A 21587-nucleotide genomic window follows, 5' to 3' on the forward strand; every position below is an offset into this window, starting at 1 on the left:
CTTAGAGTCACCTGTCACCTTCCTGCTGAGAGCAAGTCCAGCTGCCCCAGAGTCTAGGTGTCCCTGATTAGGCCAGGGGACCAGTTGGCTGGGTTTCTGTGTCACAAAAGGAAACAGCCCTTAGCTTGGGGCTCCAAGGCCTCCCTCTGTGATGGAAACAGCCCCCGGACAGAGGTCAGCGCTGGGGTGAATGGCTGGCCAGGTCCACCTCAGTGTGTGGGGGATGGGGAACTGAACACCAACCCAGGGGAGGGAACAGGGGAGAGCCATAACAACAGGCCCTGTCCCCAGCCCATGTGACCCTGAAAGGCCCAGCCCCAGAATGAGCTCAGCCCAGACACACAGAGGACAGAAGAACTGACAGAAGCACAGTGGGTTTGGGAGCAGTGCTGGATCCTGAGCTCTTCCCCACAGAGGGAGGACAGGGCTAATAACTGATCATGGAGCCCCCTTCAGCCCTTCTCTCAACCTGTGTCCCCTGGCAGGGGCTGCTGCTTACAGGTGAGCAGGAAGGTTGCGCGGAGTGGGCTGTGCCTTGGCCAGGGTGCTGGGGGTGAGTGGGAAGATGGCGAGAAGTGGGCCGTGCCACGGGCAGGGGGCTAGGGGTGAGCGGGAAGATGGCGAGAAGTGGGCCGTGCCACGGGCAGGGGGCTGGGGGTGAGCGGGATGATGGCGAGAAGTGGGCCGTGCCACGGGCAGGGGGCTGGGGGTGAGCGGGATGATGGCGAGAAGTGGGCCGTGCCTCGGCCAGGGTGGGTCCATCACCGCTCCAGGGGTGGACCAGGCTGGGGTGGCAAGGAAATGCAGAGCAGAGAGACGAGGCACAGACATACAGGAAGGCCGGGAGCGGGTGGACTGGGACCTGGTGAGACCGTGGGATCTGGCGAGGGGAGCATCGCGCGGGCGTAGAGTTGGCCAGAGGACAGGGCTATGCATACAGCTGGACGTGGAGACGGGGTGTGTGGAAGCAGGTGGATCAAGCTGACAGGAAACGTCCTGGGAGCAGTGTGCGTGGGGACCAACCTTCCGGCCACGGTGTCCACGGGGAGAGCCACGGCGGACTCTTCTGCGGAGTCAGCACTCGACTGGTGCCCCCGAGGAGGGACGGTGCCCCCAAGGAGGGGCTGGTGCCCCTGAGGAGGGCCAGTGCCCCTGAGGAGGGGCCGGTGCCCCTGAGGAGGGACTGGTGCCCCCGAGGAGGGCCACTTTGTATGAGCACACACTCACTCAGGGCTCAGTCACTCGGGCTGTCTCCGCTCCCTACGCGCCTGGAGTCTAGAGGAGAATATAAGATCGGGGACTGGGGAGGCGGCTCAGCCGTTAAGAGCACCGGCTGCTCTTCCAAGGACTCAGGTTCAATTCCCAGCATCCACACGGAAGCTCACAACTGTCTGCACCTCCAGATCCAGGGGATCTGACCCCCTCACACAGACACACATGCAGCCAAACACCAATGCACATAAAATAAAAACTAAATTAAAAGGAGAGAGAATAGAAGATCCTAGGAAAGGGCAGAAGGCCTCTCCTGAGGGGAAAGGACAGATGGAGGGACAAGAGGCCCAGCAACAGGACAGGCCTGGACGTGGTGAGGGAGAGGAAAGGTCCCCCCCTCTGTACCCCAGATTAAGCCCCAGCGGCCGCCATATTCTCAAGAGTCTCACATGCGTCCCAGTTGTGGTGGGTACAAGGCCTCGTGCACACAGCTAAGCGCTGGGATGCCGGGAGCAAGTGCGCAGACTTGTCTCTTGAGAGGAAGGAGATGTTTACTGTCTTCTGCCGGTACTCGGCAAAGGGTGTGGCTTACAGCCTGGCGACCCTTTGCCATCCACCGGCCAGGCTCACCCAAATCCCCGAGAACATTGCCTTTTCCTGTTGGTTTCTCCCTGAACCTGAGCATTGCCTCAGCGTGCAGCCCTCAGCATGCAGCCACAGGCCAGGCCTCAGTGTGCAGCCACAGGCCAGCCCTCAGCATGCAGCCACAGGCCAGCCCTCAGTGTGCAACCACAGGCCAGCCCTCAGCATGCAGCCACAGGCCAGCCCTCAGCATGCAGCCCTCAGCATGCAGCCACAGGCCAGCCCTCAGTGTGCAGCCACAGGCCAGCCCTCAGCATGCAGCCACAGGCCAGCCCTCAGTGTGCAACCACAGGCCAGCCCTCAGCATGCAGCCACAGGCCAGCCCTCAGCATGCAGCCCTCAGCATGCAGCCACAGGCCAGCCCTCAGTGTGCAGCCACAGGCCAGCCCTCAGCATGCAGCCACAGGCCAGCTCTCAGCATGCAGCCATAGGCCAGCCCTCAGCATGCAGCCACAGGCCAGCCCTCAGCAAGCAGCCCTCAGCATGCAGCCACAGGCCAGCCCTCAGCATGCAGCCACAGGCCAGCTCTCAGCATACAGCCCTCAGCATGCAGTTCCTGCACAGGAAGCCGAGCCTGTCACAGGTGCCGGCACAACCATGTCTGTCCGCGTGACTCAGGAAGACACGCCACCAAGGCATCTGAAAGTAAATTCTGACACGGACAAACGCCACAGGCAGGACGGGCCAGGGAAGGGCTGAACGTGGACCCCGAAGCTGCGCTTCAGAAGGCTGGGTCCCGACAGTCCGCCTGTCCGACAGGACACACACACAAAGACAGACACACAGGCGGGCAGGGAAACTGGGATGGTGTGGCCGGGGCTCCCGACGGAGGAGCTGAAGCCGGGAGACTGCTTACTCCACACTGCTGAGCTGAGGCGGCTGGACACGTGGGCGGGTCGGCTGGTGTCGGAGGAGGAGGCCGGCCGCGAGCACCCACGGCGAGGAAGCTGTGGCAGTTTCTGTGCACACTGGTTTCCCCAGAGGCCAGTCATTCCTAACGTCTACTCGCGGACGAGAACAAGACGTTGCCCCCTGAGCCTGACCCCCGCACTCAGTGTGGACACTGGGGTCCTTGCTGGAGCTCGCCGGTGAGTCCAACAGAGTCAGGAGTGAGGATTGAAATTAATAGACAAACACACAGCACGTGGGACCTTCCGAGAGGCTCTGGAGAAGCTGGCCGCTGTTGTAAGTGACTATTAATGTTTACTATTGATTATCTTTTGGTAATGCTTGCTGTTATGCCTAACAGCTGTATACCCAAATCACCACACAGACACTGGGTTTATTTAGTTAACCTAGAACACAATGCTGGGCAATAGTTACTCCATCCTAAACCTCCAAGCCCTCATAGTTTCCTAACATTTAGATTTCCTATGTTATACTTGCTTTTTGTAATATCTTAGGTCCAATCCATCTCTCCACGTAGTTCCAAGATCTCTCCTCCAGCTCTCTCTCCGCTCTCCTCTTGCCCCTTCTCCTCCCACTCATTTCCTGCCCTCTGGCTCCTCCCCTCTTTCCTGTCCTCTGGCTCCTCCCAGCTCAACATTGTGTCTAGTTGCTTTATTTTGGCCTGTTTTCACAAGAGTTGAGACAGGATGCTTAGAATGAGTATCACAATGCAATATCCAGATTGAAACCAGAGAGTTGGGGTGGGGGAGAAATCAGTATTTGAATGAACAAGGGTAAGGTGTATACATGAAAACAAACAAACAAACAAACATTACACCAACAGGCTGCCTTGCTTTATTCTGGACTTCTTTCAAGCCTGAGCAAAAGCCCCTCAGCACAATGAGTGAATTCACAAGGAAGTCAAGCGAGAGGAGTGAACTTGGCAAGACATCCTACTGCCTTGGAGGGAGAGGCGGACTCAGCAGTGAAGAACAGCGTGAAAGCAGTCTTTCCGCTGGGGTCTAATAACAAAGCAGGGGCAGGCCAGGGCGCCCCACAGCTCCTCCACAGTGCTCACACCAGCACTCGCTCCCGCCCTTCAGGGGAGGTGGTTAAAGCGCACATCTCAGGAGGCGAGTACGAGCAGCCACTGAGGATAGAAGAGTGAGCGGGAAAGAAACTGGGGGAGAAGCCGCGGAGCAGGGGGGATAGAGGTCACGCTGCAGCCCTCGGCATGGCAGGGGCTGAGGGAGATGCGCGCGCGCGCGCGCACACACACACACACACACACACACACACACACGCCTGTTGAGCAGAGACAGCCACCCCGACCCAGGTGCGCCCTAACGCCTTTGTGCCCGCAGCCTCCCTCCTGGCCGCGTGGAGCGCGCCCGCCGGCGCGGAGCCAGCCAGCGCGGAGCCCGCCGTGGAGCCCCAGCCACGCGCCGTGCTGGAGGGGGGCGCCGTGGTCCTGCGCGCCCGCGGCCTGCCCGCCGGCCTCCTCGGCTTCGCCTGGTTCCGGGGCGAGGGCTCGCTGGACGACGACCTGCTGCTGGCCTACGACGCGCGGGCCGGGGACACCAGGCTGGGCAGGCGGCACAGCGGCCGCGAGGCGCTGCTGGACGACGGGTCGCTGACGCTGCGCAACCTCACGCTGGAGCAGGCCGGCCTGTACACGCTCACCGCGCGCTCCGCCCGCCTCGGCCCCAGATCCGCCTCCGCCCACCTCTCCGTGTACCGTAAGCCGCGCTCCAGGCCCCAGCAGCGGCCGAGAGGTGCATTTCCCGCCACACGCGAGCACACGAGCACACACACATGCGTGCACACACACGCACATGCACGCTCACACACGCACGCTCACACACGCACGCTCACACACGCACGCACGCACGCACGCACGCACGGGCTGCTTCTGGGCCCCGGTCGGGCTTTGAGCACCGATCGTGGGGCGCACAGCGCGAGCCCACTTGACAGGAGCCTCCTTCCCGCACGCACTGCCCGAGCCTCCCCGGGGTCCCTCCTGCGGGGAGGAGCCCCCAGCACGCCCTGCCCCTCTCTGTCCCCGCAGCCCGCGTGAGCAAGCCCTCCGTGAGCAGCACGCGCAGGGCCGCCGTGGAGGGCGGCGACGCCGTGGAGCTGACGTGCGGCCCCCGCTCCCCGAACACGACCTACGCGTGGCGGCTGAACGGCCGGGAGCTGCCTGGCGACCGGGCCGTCGCCCTGTCCCGGGGCAACACCACCCTCACTCTCCTCGACGTGTCCAGGCGCTTTGGGGGGCGCTACGAGTGCGAGGCCGCCAACCCGCTGAGCGCCTCCCGGAGCGACCCCCTCACCCTGGACATCCTCTGTGAGTGACGCCATCGCTGGCCCCGGGACAGCTGCCCAGCACACCCAGGCTCAGGGGCCAGGCAGTGTGTGTGTGTGTGTGTGTGTGTGTGTGTGTGTGTGTGTGTGCGCGTGTGAGTGTGTGTGCCGAGCCCTGTCAGGCAGTTGCCTGGCTTCCCGTACAGAGCAAGGCTGTCACCGGCTCAAGCTCACCCTGATCATCTACACACACCAGGGTCTCGCTCTGTCCTTTCAGGGCGTCGTGTGTCTCTCTCTGTCCTCCAGACGGCCCGGACACCCCGGAGATATTTCCCCCGGACAAGTACTTTGAGGAGGGACGGAGCCTGTGGCTCTCGTGCCAGGCCGAGTCCCACCCCCGGGCGCACTACTCCTGGAGCATCAACAGAGGACCGTGGGAGGCCAAGGAGGAGGTGCTGGTCCCCAAGGCCAGCCTGCAGGACAGCGGGCTGTACGCCTGCCTGGCCACCAACCCGGCCACGGGCCACAGAAGCTCCAAGGTCAAGGCGGTCACCGTAGTGGGTAGGTGGCCTCTCTGGGCGGGGCCTGGCTTTCCGTGAAGAGCGGGGAAGTGGCACCGTGTCCACACTCGAAGGAAAACCCCAGTTCCCCGTGGCCCAGGAGGCCCTCTCTCTGAACACACTGACCTCCCCCTGCTGACCCGGGGTTAGCCCGGGCAGGGTTAGCGTGGCTCGGGAGGAGGGGGAGAGACCGCTCCCCTCCCCCTTCCCCTCCCCCATGTCACCTGTTGCCTTTCACACTCTCCATGATCCGTGCACGGGGACGCTGGATTGTGCTCACGCTGGTTTTCCACCTGCGGGATGGAAACATCCCCCAGAAGACGGTGGCCGGGTCGCAGCTCCCCATTCTGCCCGCCCCGCGCGCTCTAGAGTAGCCCAGCACGGGGCGGGGGCGCCCGCCTGTGATCCCAGCACTTGGGAGGCAGAGGCAGGAGGATCGCTGTGAGTTCGAGGCCAGCCTGGTCTACAGAGTGAGTCCAGGACAGCCAGGGCTACACAGAGAAACCCTGTCAGCTCCCAGCACCCACCTGGTGGCTCACAACTTCCTGTAACTCCAGCTCCAGGGGATCTGACCCCCTCTGCTGGCCTCTATGGGCACCGGGCACACATGTGATGTACGGAAACCCATGCAATGCAAACATTCATGCACATATTTCTCAGAAATGTCATAATGAAACTTATTATTTTGTATGGGAATTTAGAATTCCATGATGGTGAAGGAGTTGGACGTCGGAGCCTAGAAGAATTTTCTGTGCGGCCCTGGCTGTCCTGGAACTCACTCTATAGGCCAGGCTGGCCTTGAACTCACAGCGATCCTCCTGGCTCTACCTCCTGGGTGCCAGGATCACAGGCGTGCGCCACCGCACCCGGCTAGAAGAGTTAGATTCTCGATATAGAAGCTAGAGACGTGCGCCAGGGTCAGGTCGGGAGGCACAGGAGGATCACGCAGCCCCTCGCTCTCCCTGCAGACTGACGGGACCCCACAGTTGCAGACCCCCTTTCCCTCTACCCTCTAGTCCCCAAGTGCTGGCGGAAACTCACAGAAAGACCCCGTTAGTCGCTCCTCTCTTCTCTCCACAGAGGAATTGCCAAAGCCCCACATCCAGATCAAAAACAAGACCGTCCTGGAGAACCACCTGGTCGACCTGACCTGCGAGCCGGAGAGGGCCGGCGTTTCTGTCTGGTGGACGTTCAACAACCAGAGGCTGACGGCCACAGACAGGGTGAGCTTCTCCCAGAGCAACAGGCGGCTCACCATCGACCCCATCACGAGGAAGGACGCAGGCATCTACCAGTGCGGGGTGTCCAACCCCCTCATCTCCAGGACCAGCGACCCCGTCAACCTGGCTGTGCTCTGTGAGTGGCGCGGGACCGTCCCCCACCTCTCGCCAGGGGCAGGGCTCAGGTGCCACGGTGCCCCCCAGGGGAGGGCGGAAGGCAAGCGAGAGGCTCAGGTTCTCCGCTCCCCCCTCTCCCGAGTCATAGGGATCCGCTAACGAACGTCATTTCACAAAACTGTGTCTCTCTCTTGATCCAGCTCCCACACAAATGATCGACTCTATTATATTAGTTAAACAAGCTTCACAGCACAAGAACTGAGCAGCTCTCTATTCTCTAAGCTAGTCTGGCTTCCTCCCAGCGCGCATCCCAGAGTTACTCGCCACCTTGTGACTTTTCCAGTAGCTCACTCTCCTAGTTCCACCGGGACATCTGTCCTCGGGCTGGATCTCCTACTCTCTCCCTAACTCCTCCTCCCCTGGCTGCAGGAAGCCCAGCCCTTTTCGCTCCCTGCCCAGTGATTGGCTGCCTTAGTGGCCTATCGGGAGTAGTGTTTGCACAGCACTGAGACAGGAGATGCTCAGAACAAGGATTGTAACCAGGTAGCGAGTGGGGAGCAGAAATCAGCATCTGAATTACACAATAAAACCAGGGCTCCAACTCGGAGAGTTCAACAATCTGTCGTGGCCACTGCACCCTCTCCAAGGCCCCTGACTGGGGGAGTCTTTACCAGTGGGCAAGACGGGTGGGCAGAGACAGCCGAGACACTCAGAAAAGACGGTACCGTCCACTAGGACCCCACACTTGGGAGGCTGAGGCAGGAGGATGGAGGGTAAGGCCAGCCTGGGCTATAGAGCATGACTCTAAATTGTCTCTAAATTGTCCGTATACCAATAAACCCAAACAGTAACCCAGTTACAAAGAGCCCTGAGCCAGGCACCCGATCCTTGGCGCCCGTGGGTGACCGGCCCGGGAGACCCCAGAACCACCCCGCCGCCGGGAATGTCTGTGCAGCCTTCAGGGCAGCGACAGCTGTTCGGAAGCCTTTGCTCTTCGGGAGCCGCGTCCCGTGCTGCGCTGTCCTCACAGTACGGAGGTGACGGAGGTGAGGAGGTGACGGGCGTCCTGCGCTCTCCATCCTCCCACCTCCACCCCCAGGTGCTGTTCCAGTGTGCACCCACACCTGGGACTTTGTCAGGTGCAGGGTGAAGGCTGCGGATGGGGGGGGAGGGCACCCTGTCCTCCCTAGGCGCGCTGTTTCCTGTGGGGCGTTCACACGATTCTTTTCTGTGTGTGTGTCTGCGTGGTGTGTGCGTGTGTCTGCGTGTGTGTCTGCGTGGTGTGTGTGTGTGTGCGTGTGTCTGCATGGTGTGTATGTGTGTCTGCGTGGTGTGTGTGTGTGTGTGTGTGTGTGTGCGTGTCTGCGTGGTGTGTATGTGTGTTTGCGTGGTGTGTGTGTGTGTGTGTATGTGTGTCTGCGTGGTGTGTGTGTGTGTGTGCGTCTGCGTGGTGTGTATGTGTGTCTGCGTGGTGTGTGTGCGTGTGTCTGCGTGGTGTGTGCATGTGTGTGTCTGCGTGGTGTGTGCATGCGTGTTTAGCAGTGGCATCAACCTCTCACAGCCACTTAAGCAGTGCCCCGTGGTCGGTCCAGTGTCTGTCTGTCTGTCTGTTTTCTTCAGTCGCTGTCATCCTGATGTGCCTGTTCTTTGCTAAACTCTGCTGTAATGGCCTAGCGAAGCCCAGCAGATTTTCACTTGCTTATTGCCCATTTGTTTCTCTTTTTTCCTCTGTGCAGCCCTGGCTGTCCTGGAATTTGATCTGTAGACCAGGCTGGCCTCGAACCCATAGATCCGCCTGGCTCTAGGGTGCTGGGATTGAACTGTGCCTCCACTCCCGGCACAGAACTTTTATGTCAAATTCTTTCTTTCTGAGCTAAGCTGTTTCTGTTGTTACTGTTGTTAAATTGTGGGAGTTCTTTGCATATTTTGGCGCAATGTTCAGTTATATGATATGTAAATATGTAAATACTTTAGCATTTTCCTGAAATGTTAGACAAGACCTGAAAGCCGTCTTTCCACTTTCTTTTTTAAATGATTTTTTACATGCATGGTGTTTTGCCTGCATGTTTGTGTGTTTGAGAGTCAAATTCCCTTCAACTGGACTTACAGACAGCTGTGAGCTGTCATGTGGGTGCTGGGCCCTCTGGAGGGGCGGCCAGTGCTCCTGCCCATCTCTTCCTGGCTAATGGCCTCGGTCTGTAACTTGCTGTGGTGTTCTAATGAGCATCCTAACTGTCCATGCTTTGAGGAGTGAAATGTGTTCCTCACTGCCTGGGCACAGGATGGTTGAGTCCAGCTACCTAACATCCTCTCCCTGGGTACTCTCCCCTTTGTTACCGTGAGACATTGAAATTCGTCTTGGCTGCTTTAAAATCCATGCTGCTGCTGATGCGGTTACCCACAGCCTCGTGTCTCCTCCCGTACCCGAACCCTGAAAGCTCCGTTCAGCCTTCTATCTGAGCAAAGTTCAGCTTTCTTCCTCTTGTTGTTGTTGTTTGGCTTTTGTTTTCTCAAGATGGGGTTTCTCTGTGTAGCCCTGGCTGTCCAGGAATTCACTCTGTAGCCCAGGCTGTCCTTGAACTCAGAGATCCACCTGCCTCTGCCTCTGCCTCTGCCTCTCAAGTGCTGGGATTGAAAGTATGTGCCACTATGCCCTGGCCGAAGTTCTGCTTTTTAGTTGGGCAGCTGTTTCCTATGAATGACGGCAGAAGGAAAGCAAACTCACAAGTCTCAGGAAGCTTCTGAAACCAACAGTACCCACTCACGCTCCTCTCCCTGGGGCTGGGCAGAATAGCTGTTTCTGGGAGCACCGGGGATGCCGCTTCGGGAGCTGGTACCCACACCGAGACGGGCTAGTCGGTGGCACGGCTGCCCTCAGTTGTCCAGGTTCCTGTGAGGCCACCGTCCGCCCATGGCCCCACCAGGAGCTCCAATAAACTCCCCAACTCCCTGTGCTGCCCTGGGGGAAATCGCCTCAATAAAAGACACGTAAGAACCACAGACGGGGGAGGAGTCACACGGCCACAGCAAATGTGCCCACCGAGGCCAGAGGTGCCCACTGAGGCCAGCGTGCCCACCGAGTCCAGGCGTACCGACTGGCCAGGCGTGCCCGCCGAGGCCGTCATGCCCATGAGGCCAGGCTGGGGCGAGCAGCCTCCTCTCAGGCGGTCAGAAGGGCGTGCATCGCACGGCTGTCCAGTGACTGCACAGCTCATCGGGCTATGGAAGAATCGTGCGCACACGGCACGACCGTGGGTAGGTGCCCTCGCTTTGGCGGCAGAAGGTGATGGTCACCTCTTCCCGAGAGACCTGAAGGACCCCGAGAGGCTCTTCCTGAGAAAGCTGTCTGCAGTGGCCGAGGGTGTGCCGGGGAGACTCGGGTGGGCAGGGGGCTCCAGTGGCTTCGCAGACGTCCACGGCGGGACCCATGCTTCACGAGGCCGAGTTCCGTCACACCTGATTAATTCTGCAGAGCGTGGGGGCAGGGCGGGGCGGGGTGCTGTCTCGGTTGAAGGTTCTATTGCTGTGAAGACACCAGAATCACGGCAGCTCTTACAAAGGAGACGTTTGGTGGGGCTGCCTCACAGGGCAGAGGTTCAGTCCCTCATCGCCTCATCATGGCGGGAAGCACAGCGTGCAGGCAGACGTGGCGCTGGAGAAGCTGCCGGCTCTCCATCTGGACCACCAGGCAGCAGGAGACTGAGCCACACTGGGTGTAGCTGGAGCATAGGAGACCTCAGAGCCCGCCCCACAGTGACGCACTTCCTCCAACAAGGCCACACCCCCTAAGTGCCCCTCCCCGTGGCCCAGCACTGACAAGGAGCCTACGGCCACTCCTGTCACCCCAGCGATGGTGAAATGCAGCGGACTGTGCCCGCTGGCTCGGAGGCCAGCAGCCATCTGTGTGCAGTGAAGCAGCCAGGAGGACAAGGGGCAGGCGCCAGGGGCTGAGCGACGGAGCTCCCAAGCAGCTCCCAGGAAATGGTGCAGAGCTGAGCTTACCCGGCCAGGGTCACAGCACCCCAGAGCCTGCGGCCTCCGCTGGAGCTGGGTGGAGAGGCCCAGCCTGCGGCCTCCGCAGCAGCGTCCTCCAGCCCTGAGGCCCCACCAGGCCTCGCAGTGTGGGCCAGCCCTGGAGGGTGGCTGAAGGGCTCCTGGACCCCGCGATTGTGGGCTGTGGGGGAGGCCCCTGGGCCGGTGCATCCGTGTCACCCTGTGGGTGAACCCACTGAGGACAGTGACGGGGTCTACGGGCACTGCGTTAGGCCTTCCTCGGATTCCTCTTTTTATCCCTTGGCTGCCTAAAGCCCGTGTCTGAGTGGACCGGTGGCCTCCAGGCGCCCACCCTCTGCAAAGAGGCCCCAGTACGGAGAGCCACCATCTCCCGCCCAGGGGGAGAGGCCCTGGCCAGCGCGTGGGTAGCCTGCCAGGAGTGCCCTGCGACTTGGGCGTCGTCGCTGGGTGGGGCTGAACCGGAGCCGTCGTCCTGCTTGGCACTAGGTGTGTAACTAGTGAGAGCACTCACACCTGGCACAGGAGCCAGGCTAAAGCCGTGGCTGGGAGGTCTGAGGCCCAGCTGAAGACCCAGGAATGGTATTTTGTTAAGTGGCTCAACTGTGCCTGTCAGGTTGCACTGTGGGTGCTTACAGCCATGGGTCGGTGCCGGGGACAGTGCTCACACCGCAGGGAGCTCTTGAAGCTTATACACATCCCTCGGCTGCTCCCAAGGTTGTGGAATGTGCCGGTTTCCGGGGGAGGCAAAGCCTGCAGGTTGTGGGGGAGGCCTGGAGAGCCACCCTCCATGAGCTGTGACGCTCTGGGGTCACCTGCGCTCCCACGAGCCAGCCGCCACACTCCCGTCGGTCCTTACCCCGTGGCCTTCCCCCTCTGCGGCTGCCCACCTCCCCGGGAAGAGCCATGTGGGAGAGCGCACAGGCGAGAGCACGGTGTCCTTTCCAAAGTTCCAGCCGCCTGCCGAGGTGCTTGCCAAGGTGCTTGCCGAGGTGTGTGCTTCCCCTCACTTTTCCACTCACCCCCGTGAGCACCAAGCGTCTGTGTCCACAGACACCACAAAGAGCAGAGGGCCCGCTCTCCCTGCACCCGCAGCGCTGGGCGATCAGACGCCGCCTGCCGGCCCCTGGTTCCCCTCAGGCTCCCCTTCCCTGGTCACTGTTGACTCTGGGCCCTGCTGTTCTGCCGGAGTCAGGAGCCGCTTTCCTTCTGAAAGCTCTAGAGTCTCCGGTTCTCCGGCCAGGCCTTCTGCCTGCAGCTGGCTCGGGGAGGCAGCTGGGGAAGCGGCTGGCTGGGGGGCACTAGGGGCAGATATCCGGTTCCGACCATCCCAAGGACAGGGCTCCTCTCCTGCACTCAGGATGGCTGGAAGCTTCCGCCCTAGCGTGCGCCAAGCGTGCGCGCCTGAGGTGGACAGAGAACAGACCTCCAAGCGGCCCTCTGGTCTCCTCACACAGTCCACGGACGCTCAAACGCACACAGGCACAAGCACCAGACAAGTACGCGTAAACAAAACAGCTTCCCTCTGCCCCAGGCTGCTCTTCATCCTGTCGTCAGCCTCGCCTCGCTGCTCCTCTCCTCACTCTCGCCTCACCTCCCGAAGGCCAATGGATCTTCTCGCAGACGGTCCCTTCCTACAGGATGGTCATAGTCAGGTGCCCGGTATATGATGTCCTCTTTCCCGCAGACGAGCCGAGCAGAGGCCTGCCGATGTCCGCGCCGCTGGCTGCCGCCCTGGTGGCCGAGGTCCTGGCTGGGCTGGCCATCCTCGCAGGCCTGGCCTACTTCGCATTTTTCAAGAGACTCGACAGGTGCGGGTGGCCTTCCCTCTTCCACTCCCTCCCTGCTGCCCTTGACCTCTGTGCGTCTCTGGCCTTTTCCTCACCATCCCTCGTACCTGCTAATTCCTCGGGGGTCCTCGGATCCCTGCCTCCCGCCCCCCCATGCCCGCCCTCCTGTTGGTCATGGTCACACCCTTTCCTCCACAGCCTAGAGTAAGAGGTTCCCTGTGTTTCTCTGTCTCCTAGTCGGAGCCGCAAAGGAAAACGTAGGAGGAAACGAAAGAAAGAGAAGGAAGAGAGAGAGCGGCGGGAGACGGTAGGTCGGACAGCGTCTGCCGGGACCACGGTGGGGAAAGAGAGCCAGCCAGACACAAGCGTGTGCGAAGACCGCGTGCGGAGCCGCGAAGAGAGCAGCTCTCCGGGCCTCACCCCGCCGCAGCCCCCGCCCGGCACCAGGCAGAGGAACGGCGCGACAGGGACGCACGCCAGGCAGGGCCTGCTTAGCCAGGAGGAGGGGACGGGGAGGAAGGAGGCTCCGCCACGGCGCGCCAGGCGGCTCGGCCGAGGCGTGCCTGGTGGGAGGCAGGCGGCTCCGCGGCGGTGTGCGTGGTGTGACTGGTGGCTCAGCCAAGGTGTGAAGGAGACCCAGCTGAAGTGCGAAGGCACAGCCAGGACACCAAGCTGGAATCGCCAGCTCCAGGCTCCTCCCCAGCTCAGGAGCCAAACAAGCACGCCGGTGTCTTCCATGTCCTTAGGGCCAGGAGTGAGCGCTCGCGCGGCAGGGACGGCGGAGGCCGGCCACCCGAGGTAAGGGGAGCCGCTGACGGAGCTCCCACCACCCGAGACCTGCCCCCGTGTCCCCTGTGTGACACAGCACTGTCCCGTCTGACAGGGTGGACCTGCCCCTCCCCGCCCTCGGCCGCGGGCCTCACCCCTGCCGGCCACGGGAGGCCAAGCCAGCGCCGAGCAGGCTGCCCCCGGGGACACCAGCTCCCTGCCCCCTGGAGGCCCTGGGCGCTCGCTCTCCCTCGGGAGCCCCGACTGTGTGCTCCGGGCACCATGGCCGCTGCGTCCCTCCTCCTCCTCCTCGGAGCATCACCGACAGTGTCCCCGAGCAAAGAAGAGCCCGGGCCCCCAGGACGGGGAGGACGACACCGAAGAACCCCAGCCCCCGGCCTCACCACTTCCCCTCTGGTCCTCACACGCTGGCCAAGCAGAGCAGACTCTGGAGGACGCAAATTCTCTGATGACTGTGGCATCACCCCCTCCACCCCATCACCACCTCCACCCCATCACCCCCTCCACCCTGCCCCACCTCCACCCCATCACCCCCTCCAGCCCATCACCCCCTCCACCCTGCCCCACCTCCACCCCATCACCCCCTCCAGCCCATCACCCCCTCCATCCCATCACCCCCTCCACCCTGCCCCACCTCCACCCCATCACCCCCTCCACCCCATCACCCCCCTCCACCCTGCCCCACCTCCACCCCATCACCCCCTCCACCCCATCACCCCCTCCACCCTGCCCCACCTCCACCCCATCACCACCTCCACCCTGCCCCACCTCCACCCATCACCTCCTCCACCCTGCTCCACGTCCACCCTGCCCCACTTCCACCCCATCACCTCCTTTACCCCATCACCCCCTCCACCCCATCACCCCCTCCACCCTGCCCCACCTCCACCCCATCACCTCCTCCTCCCTCACCCACAGTCCACAAGTCTCCGGGAGCGCTGGTGACGCCCCAGGTCAGCACCCCACGAGGACGTTCGGGTGAGGTAAGAGCCGGGCATGCACCGCCCGTGCCCGGGTCCTCTCCGGAGTCTCTGTGGCCCTTAGCAGCTCCCTGTGTCCTGCCACAGCCGAGGGTCAGGGTGCGGGAGCCAGGCCGAGCCCAGACCCAAACAAGGGCGGCCATGCCTGCCCCTGCCCCCACCCTGCTCCGGCCTTCACAGGTGCGGGCCTGGGACCCCACCCTGTCCCCCGCCCCGCACCCTGGCGTCCAGATGAACTCAGACCAGGCCGGGGGGTGCGGGCGGCAGACGGCAGCTTTCTCAGGGAGAGGCGGGAGTGGGTGGGCTTTGGCCCGCTCTGGTGGGAGGCCCTCAGGCGTGGGGAGTGGGCAGTGGCCGGGAGCAGGCGGGATCTGACAGGGCAGCACAGCAGGAGCGGGCGGTGGCCGGGAGCACGGTAAAGTAGGCTGTGTCCGTCTCTACCATCTCTGGCGCAGGCGGCCTTCCTGAGGGGTGTCTCCTGGGCAGGAGAGTGACAGGTCGCGAGGGCTGACCTTACAGGAGTGTGTGCCTGTGGCCCCTGCCGGAAAGCTCCTGCCGCGTGGTGGCTTGTGTTCCCCTAAGGAACCAAGAGTGCAGCAGCCAGGAAGTGTGCTCCCGTGGCCGGACTGTGGCTGGGGCATTGCTGTGGCTGCCCACCGTGGCTGGGGCATTGCGGGGGCGGCCAGACCATGGCTGGGGCATTGCTGGGGCCGCCCACCGTGGCTGGGGCATGGCTGGGGCCACCCACCGTGGCTGGGGCATTGCTGGGGCGGCCGGACCATGGCTGGGGCATGGCTGTGGCCGCCCACCGTGGCTGGGGCATTGCTGGGGTGGCCAGACCGTGGCTGGGGCATTGCTGTGGCTGCCCACCGTGGCTGGGGCATTGCTGGGGCTGCCCACCGTGGCTGGGGCATTGCTGTGGCTGCCCACCGTGGCTGGGGCATTGCTGGGGTGGCCAGACCGTGGCTGGGGCATTGCTGTGGCTGCCCACCGTGGCTGGGGCATTGCTGTGGCTGCCCACCGTGGCTGGGGCATTGCTGTGGCTGCCCACCGTGGCTGGGGCATTGCTGTGGCTGCCCACCGTGGCTGGGGCATTGCTGGGGTGGCCAGACCGTGGCTGGGGCATTGCTGTGGCTGCCCACCGTGGCTGGGGCATTGCTGTGGCTGCCCACCGTGGCTGGGGCATTGCTGTGGCTGCCCACCGTGGCTGGGGCATTGCTGTGGCTGCCCACCGTGGCTGGGGCATTGCTGGGGTGGCCAGACCGTGGCTGGGGCATTGCTGTGGCTGCCCACCGTGGCTGGGGCATTGCTGTGGCTGCCCACCGTGGCTGGGGCATTGCTGTGGCTGCCCACCGTGGCTGGGGCATTGCTGGGGCCGCCCACCGTGGCTGGGGCATTGCTGGGGCCGCCCACCGTGGCTGGGGCATTGCTGTGGCTGCCCACCGTGGCTGGGGCATTGCTGGGGTGGCCAGACCGTGGCTGGGGCATGGCTGTGGCTGCCCACCGTGGCTGGGGCATGGCTGGGGCTGCCCACCGTGGCTGGGGCATGGCTGGGGCCTGCCGGCAGCACAATCCTGCCTGACCACAGCTCCTACAGCTGGGGCGCAGTGCAGCCTGTGGTCACAGCTCCCAGGTCCTGCGGAGCGTGGGGACTCGAGCAAGCTGTTCTGTGCGTGCGTGCGTGCGTGCGTGCGTGCGTGTCCCTCTCTGTCTCTCTCATCACTGTTCTCGCTTCTCAGGTGGACGGCACTTCATATTGTCCCCTGAAGATGGATGGCCAGCACCCACCGCTGCAGCCCCCGTGCCCACCCCCGCAGCCTCGGCCTTCTGAAGTAAAGGCACAGCCTGGAGCCTGTCCCGAGAGCTGCATGCTCCTGTGTTCACAGCCTCCCGCCCTTCACGCGACCCTGCAGCCTGGCTTTCAGGGTCACAAAGAGAAAGACTCGGTGGCCAGTGCTAGCAGGCCAGGACTCCGCCCCTGAGCCCTCAACAGCAAGGGCGGCTTGCTGGGTCACTAGCAGGGGGGCTGAGCAGTGACCAAACGCCAACAGTGGCGGGGACAGAGGGCTGTGAGGGCCACCCTCCATGGGGGCAGTGGGCTGTGTGAGGGCCAGTGGCGGGGAACAGCAGATGTGAGGGCCAGTGGTGGGGGACAGTAGACTGTGAGGGCCAGTGGGGGGACAGCAGATGTGAGGGCCACCCTCCGTGGGGGCAGCAGGCTGCGAGGGCCACCCTCTGTGGGGACAGCGGGCTGTGAGGGCCACCCTCCGTGGGGACAGTGGGCTGTGTGAGGGCCAGTGGGGGGACAGCGGGCTGTGAGGGCCACCCTCCGTGGGGGCAGCCCCTGGGCAGCTGGCGTGACTCTGTGCGCACATGCTCCAGGGTGTTTTCGCCCCCGCAGGAAGGATGGCAACCCCGGCTGGCTGTGTTGTTAAAGTCTGGTGAGAGATGCTGTGCACTATTTCTTGTAGGGGCTTCCGTGCAAAGGGGCCTGTGAAATCCAGGCCTGCCTGTCACAGCACGGTCCCGGGTCAAGGGCCAGTTATCAGGAGCTGTTTTTTGGGGGGCTTTCTGCGCTGCGCTCCTATCTCACGTCTCCCCAGTGACTTCTCTCCCCACAAACCGAGGGGACCGGGCCGCCAGCAAGTGCTTGAAGCGTCTGCGACTCCCGCCCAATCTGAGGTCTTCCTCCCACACTGCTGTCCCCTCTGCTCCTGGAAACGAGCTCCTTCTACTGGGAAATGTCTAGTCCAGGTTTCCTCCCTCACATTTCACACTTTCTTCACTGCCAATCATGGCATGAATTCCTTCTGTCCCCCTGTACACCTCTGCCCCTCTACGGGCGGTGGGAGTGCGGAGGCTGAGACTGCGTCGAGAAAGAGACTGATGGAGAAGGCTAGACGCCATCCCCACCTGCCTTCCCATCCCCACCTGCCTTCCCACCTGCCTTCCCATCTCCACCTGCCTTCCCACCTGCCTTCCCATCCCCACCTGCCTTCCCATCCCCACCTGCCTTCCCACCTGCCTTCCCATCCCCACCTGCCTTCCCACCTCCCTTCCCATCCCCACCTGCCTTCCCACCTGCTGTCCCCACCTGTCATCCCCCTCCCCTAGCAGAGCCTGAGGCAGGAGCTGGGCTGGCTCCTCCAGTCCCCATCTACAGCGGCCCTGAACCTTTCCTAACTCCAGTCCCAGGGCATTGGTGGCTTCTTCTGGCCTCACGGGGTACTGGACGTGTGATAATGTACAGACACACACGCAGGCAAACCAACACACACACACACACACACACACACACACACACACACTCATACATGCTCTCATACATGCACTCTCTCACAAACACACACACCCATACTCTGTGTGTGTCTGTTTCTCTCCCTCTCTTACTCTCTCTCTCTCTCTCTGTCTCTCTCCCTCCCTCTTACACACACACATACACTCCCATATATGCACTCTCTCACAAACACATCCATTCTCTCTCTCTCTCTCTCTCTCTCACACACACACACACAGCCTAGGATATGAAAGTGACTTGAATTCTATATGAGTGTGGTGTGGTGTGGAAATGGAAGACAAGTTTGTGGAGTCCGTGCTCTCTTTCCTGTGGCCCCGGGGCTGGAGCTCCCGTCTCAGTGCTGAGAGGGCGCCGTCACCCACCACCCAGCTCGTCAGCCTCGGGAACGTCATTACCACGCAGCGCTCTGCGTGGAGTTTCCTTTCCACAGACAGTATTCCATCAAGCACACGAAGCGCAGGAAACCTCCTGCGTGCCTGTTTGCTGAACCCAGGCACCCCGCCAAGAAGGCTGTCGCGCCCCCTCCGCCAGCTGCGACTCTCTGTGTCAGGCGGTGTGAGAGAGGGCGACTCCCTGTGCTAAAAGGCAGGTCACCTTTCTGCCCTGGCGCGTGTTTGCCAGGACCGTGCCCCTGCGGCCTGCGGTGGCAGTCAGCTCGCTGGGTTCCATGACAGACGTGTCTGTTCTTTCTAGCGATTTAAGTTCAGATCTTCTCTGCAAGTTGTGGTTCTTCCGGGGCCTTGTGCAAGCAACACTCCCATGGATAGGTGACAGTCCAGGAAGGACAGGGGACAGTCCAGGAAGGACAGCTGACAGTCCAGGAAGGACAGGGAACTGACAGTCCAGGAAGGACAGGGGACAGTCCAGGAAGGACAGGGAACTGACAGTCCAGGAAGGACAGCTGACAGTCCAGGAAGGACAGCTGACAGTCCAGGAAGGACAGGGGACAGTCCAGGAAGGACAGCTGACAGTCCAGGAAGGACAGGGAGAAGTTCAGGAAGGACAGGGAGCAGTCCAGGAAGGACAGGGAGCAGTCCAGGTCAGCGGCCAGTGTGGGCAGGGGCCCAGCAAGCACCACGGCAACCAGACAGCCGTGTGCTCACCCCAAGGTGCCTTTGCTGCTGGGACATCTTGCAGGGGCATGGGGGACACGACACGTCCTCCTCCTCAGGGGCTCTCAGTCTACAGGAAACCTCCTCCCTGGCGTGGGGGATTGTGCCTCTAAGGGACACCCAACTTAGGAACCAGGATGAGAAGTACCGAGGCCAAATGGGGCTCCATGAGAAACGGACATGACTCTCCAGATGTGGGGAACAGACACCTTCCACTGAGCACAGATCCTGCCTTCTGCCCGTCCCCCCCCCATGCCCTGACTGAGGAGAGATTAACTGGTCCATGCAAGCCTCCCTCCCTCTGCACAGGAGGACTCTCAGGCCTCATGGCCTGACTGATGTAGGGCTGAAAACACTGGCCGTCTCCCCTTACCTTCCTCGAGTTGGGACCTGCTTGAGCCCTTAGCGACGGAGCCATTTTGTGTCCACTCCCCCTTACAGTCACGGGTAAAATGAAGTTCAAGTTGTCGGGCCTGCCTGCCCAGTGCCGCGCCTCATAGTCACGGTTTCCTTACTCACCTGGAGTTACCGTGGCATCCCAAGAGTCCGGCTGCGGCCCCACTCGGGAGCAATCAGACTGAAGGTCAGTTAGAAGCCCTTTGTTTGGCTCGTGAAAAGGACGCACAGCTGCCCTCCCCCGGCTCCTGCACTAGGTTGCCTGGGGGTCCCCGGCTGTGGCTTCTCCTGTGAAATCCTGCCACAGGCCAGGGCCGCAGGGCGGAGCCCCGGATCTCGGTCAGCCTTGGCCTGTGCGTTCAGTAAACCAGCGTCTGAGACGGGTGTCGAGTGGTTTGTGGCCTACTCTTGGGCTATCCAGTCACCGGGCCTGCGAGTCTCCCTCTCCCCTCTCTACCTGGTTCCCTCGGAGGACCCGGGCGGGAGGACAGACAACGCCGAGTCAGCAAGGCCTGGGCAGCCGCTCTCCAACCCTGCACGTGGCCACACACGGCACAGAGGTTCTCAACCAGGGCTAAACTCGTAAGAAATTAGCTTCCGGATGAAGGGTCCAGCCGCCGTGGGGAGGGTTTGTCTGATCTCAGCCGCGCACTCTGGGACAGAAGGGGCCATGGTTATCCAAAAGAGTGAGATCATCGAAATGGCGACACCCATGGTATTTGCAGGTATCACTGCACCCCAGGCCTGCCTTCCACAGGTAGTCAGGCGCGTGTCCGGTCCCCCCAGTTTTTCCCTGGCTTAATGCCATCTTCCTGCATTCCTAATGGGGTTCCGGGACTGGGAGACCCATAAGAGACTCCACCACGGGCTAGCACCATACGGTAAGAGTCAAAGAATTCCTCGAGTAACTTAAGGAGCCAGACTCCGTGGTGCGTTTTTGGGGTTGACACATCATTTTGCATGATGTGTTTACTGCTTTCTAGTGAAGATTTAAGAGTGGTGGAGGCCATCTGCCTCCACCACAAGGCAGCTACCAACAGGAACTGACACTGTCAACGGCTAGACCCGGGGAAACATTTTTAGTAGCCAGAGGCTGAGTTTTGGGGTAGCACAGACCAGCTACACAGGCCCCAAGGACTGACCAGACAAGCTGCTACAAGTGGCCAGCCCAGCGCAAGACTGACCAGCCCCCGTGGGCAGGCGGCTGGACTCTGGCCCTGCTAAGCCTGGGAGTCTCTCTATCTGCCCCGCTTTTCTCTAAGGTAAAGTTCTCTTTACATCCTCAAGACTCCTGTGTCCACAGGCATTGCCTGCTTTTGTCTCGGCTGCCTCCCTGCGAACCCCCAGGCCCCGCTCTCAGTCTGTTGCTGTGGAGAGACACTGCGAGCAGAGCAACTCTAACAGAAGGCACCCAATCAGGCCTTGATGCAGCTCCAGATGTCATTGTCAGCACAGCAGGAGGCGTGACAGCGAGCAGCCCAACGGTGAAGCAGTAGAGAAGACACTGGGCTCAGCAAACCTCAGAACCCTCTTCCAGTGACACACCTCCCCCAACAAGGCCACGCCTCCTAAGCCTTCTAATTCTTTCAAATAGTGCCACTCTGATGACACTATTTAAAAAGCATTTAAAAACATGAGCCTGTGAGGGCCTTTCTCACACACACACACAGGCGGCTGCTCTCTCTCTCACACACACACACAGGTGGTCGCTTTCCTACACACCACACACACACACACACACACACACACACACAGGCGGCCACACTCTCTCTCTCTCTCTCACACACACACACACAGGCTTTCATTCTTGCTCTGCAATCACACAGATAGGGGAAGGAGAGGAAATTCTGCCACCAACCCCTTCCAAAATTCTCTCAGCTATTGTCTTCCGTGTTCTATGTTGTCTGGATTACTGTAGTAAATAAAATAATCAAGTTAAAAGACTGTTGCCAAACTGGGTAGGAGAGGGGGTGGGAAGGGGGATGGAGAAAGGTGGGGATCAGGTCGGGGGACGGGAGAGGGCTGGGGGAGAAGGGAAAGCGATGGGCAAGCATCTCTGGGACAAGCTGTGACCCACGACAGGGTCAGCTCCTGGGAGGGCACAGGGGTGGGGTGACTCTAGCCGACACTCCTAGAATTGGGGAAACCGGAGCGGCCGCCTCTTATAGGCAGGCAGGACTTCCACTGGGGGGGGCACCAACCCACCCACAAAACCTTCCACCCAAAAGCTACCCCGCCTCCAAGGTGCAGGGATAAAGATGGAGCAGA

The 21587-nt window shown here is 61.6% G+C and overlaps 1 protein-coding gene and 1 long non-coding RNA gene across 3 annotated transcripts; both read left to right on the forward strand.

The window, feature by feature from the left end:
• The first annotated feature begins 319 nt into the window (after positions 1–319).
• Positions 320–14025, forward strand: LOC110539901 (carcinoembryonic antigen-related cell adhesion molecule 1-like). Of its 2 annotated transcripts, none has more exons than XM_060366394.1 (8): positions 320–501; positions 4107–4517; positions 4811–5089; positions 5353–5607; positions 6687–6962; positions 12642–12765; positions 12982–13542; positions 13628–14025. In XM_060366394.1, exons 1-8 carry the CDS (start codon positions 441–443, stop codon positions 13980–13982), a joined length of 2322 nt encoding a protein of 773 aa, XP_060222377.1. In that variant the 5' UTR covers positions 320–440; the 3' UTR covers positions 13983–14025. The 2 variants fall into 2 exon arrangements, with proteins under 2 accessions (XP_060222377.1, XP_060222378.1); XM_060366395.1 differs by having other exon boundaries at positions 4107–4481.
• A 368-nt stretch (positions 14026–14393) lies between these two features.
• LOC132647089 (uncharacterized) lies at positions 14394–21260 on the forward strand. Its single transcript, XR_009585360.1, has 2 exons — positions 14394–14516; positions 16253–21260. It is a non-coding gene; the product is annotated as an uncharacterized LOC132647089 (long non-coding RNA).
• Positions 21261–21587: the final 327 nt, after the last annotated feature.

This window comes from Meriones unguiculatus, chromosome 14 (assembly GCF_030254825.1).
Source record: "Meriones unguiculatus strain TT.TT164.6M chromosome 14, Bangor_MerUng_6.1, whole genome shotgun sequence".
Lineage (NCBI taxonomy): Eukaryota > Metazoa > Chordata > Mammalia > Rodentia > Muridae > Meriones > Meriones unguiculatus.

Bases quoted from the DNA above. Each gene is read 5' to 3' on its own strand.
- LOC110539901 (XM_060366394.1), top strand. From the start codon at position 441: ATGGAGCCCCCTTCAGCCCTTCTCTCAACCTGTGTCCCCTGGCAGGGG. The intron at 5,608-6,686 runs GTAGGTGGCCTC...TTCTCTCCACAG, and splicing joins CAAGGCGGTCACCGTAGTGG to AGGAATTGCCAAAGCCCCAC. The intron at 12,766-12,981 runs GTGCGGGTGGCC...TCTGTCTCCTAG, and splicing joins TTTTTCAAGAGACTCGACAG to TCGGAGCCGCAAAGGAAAAC.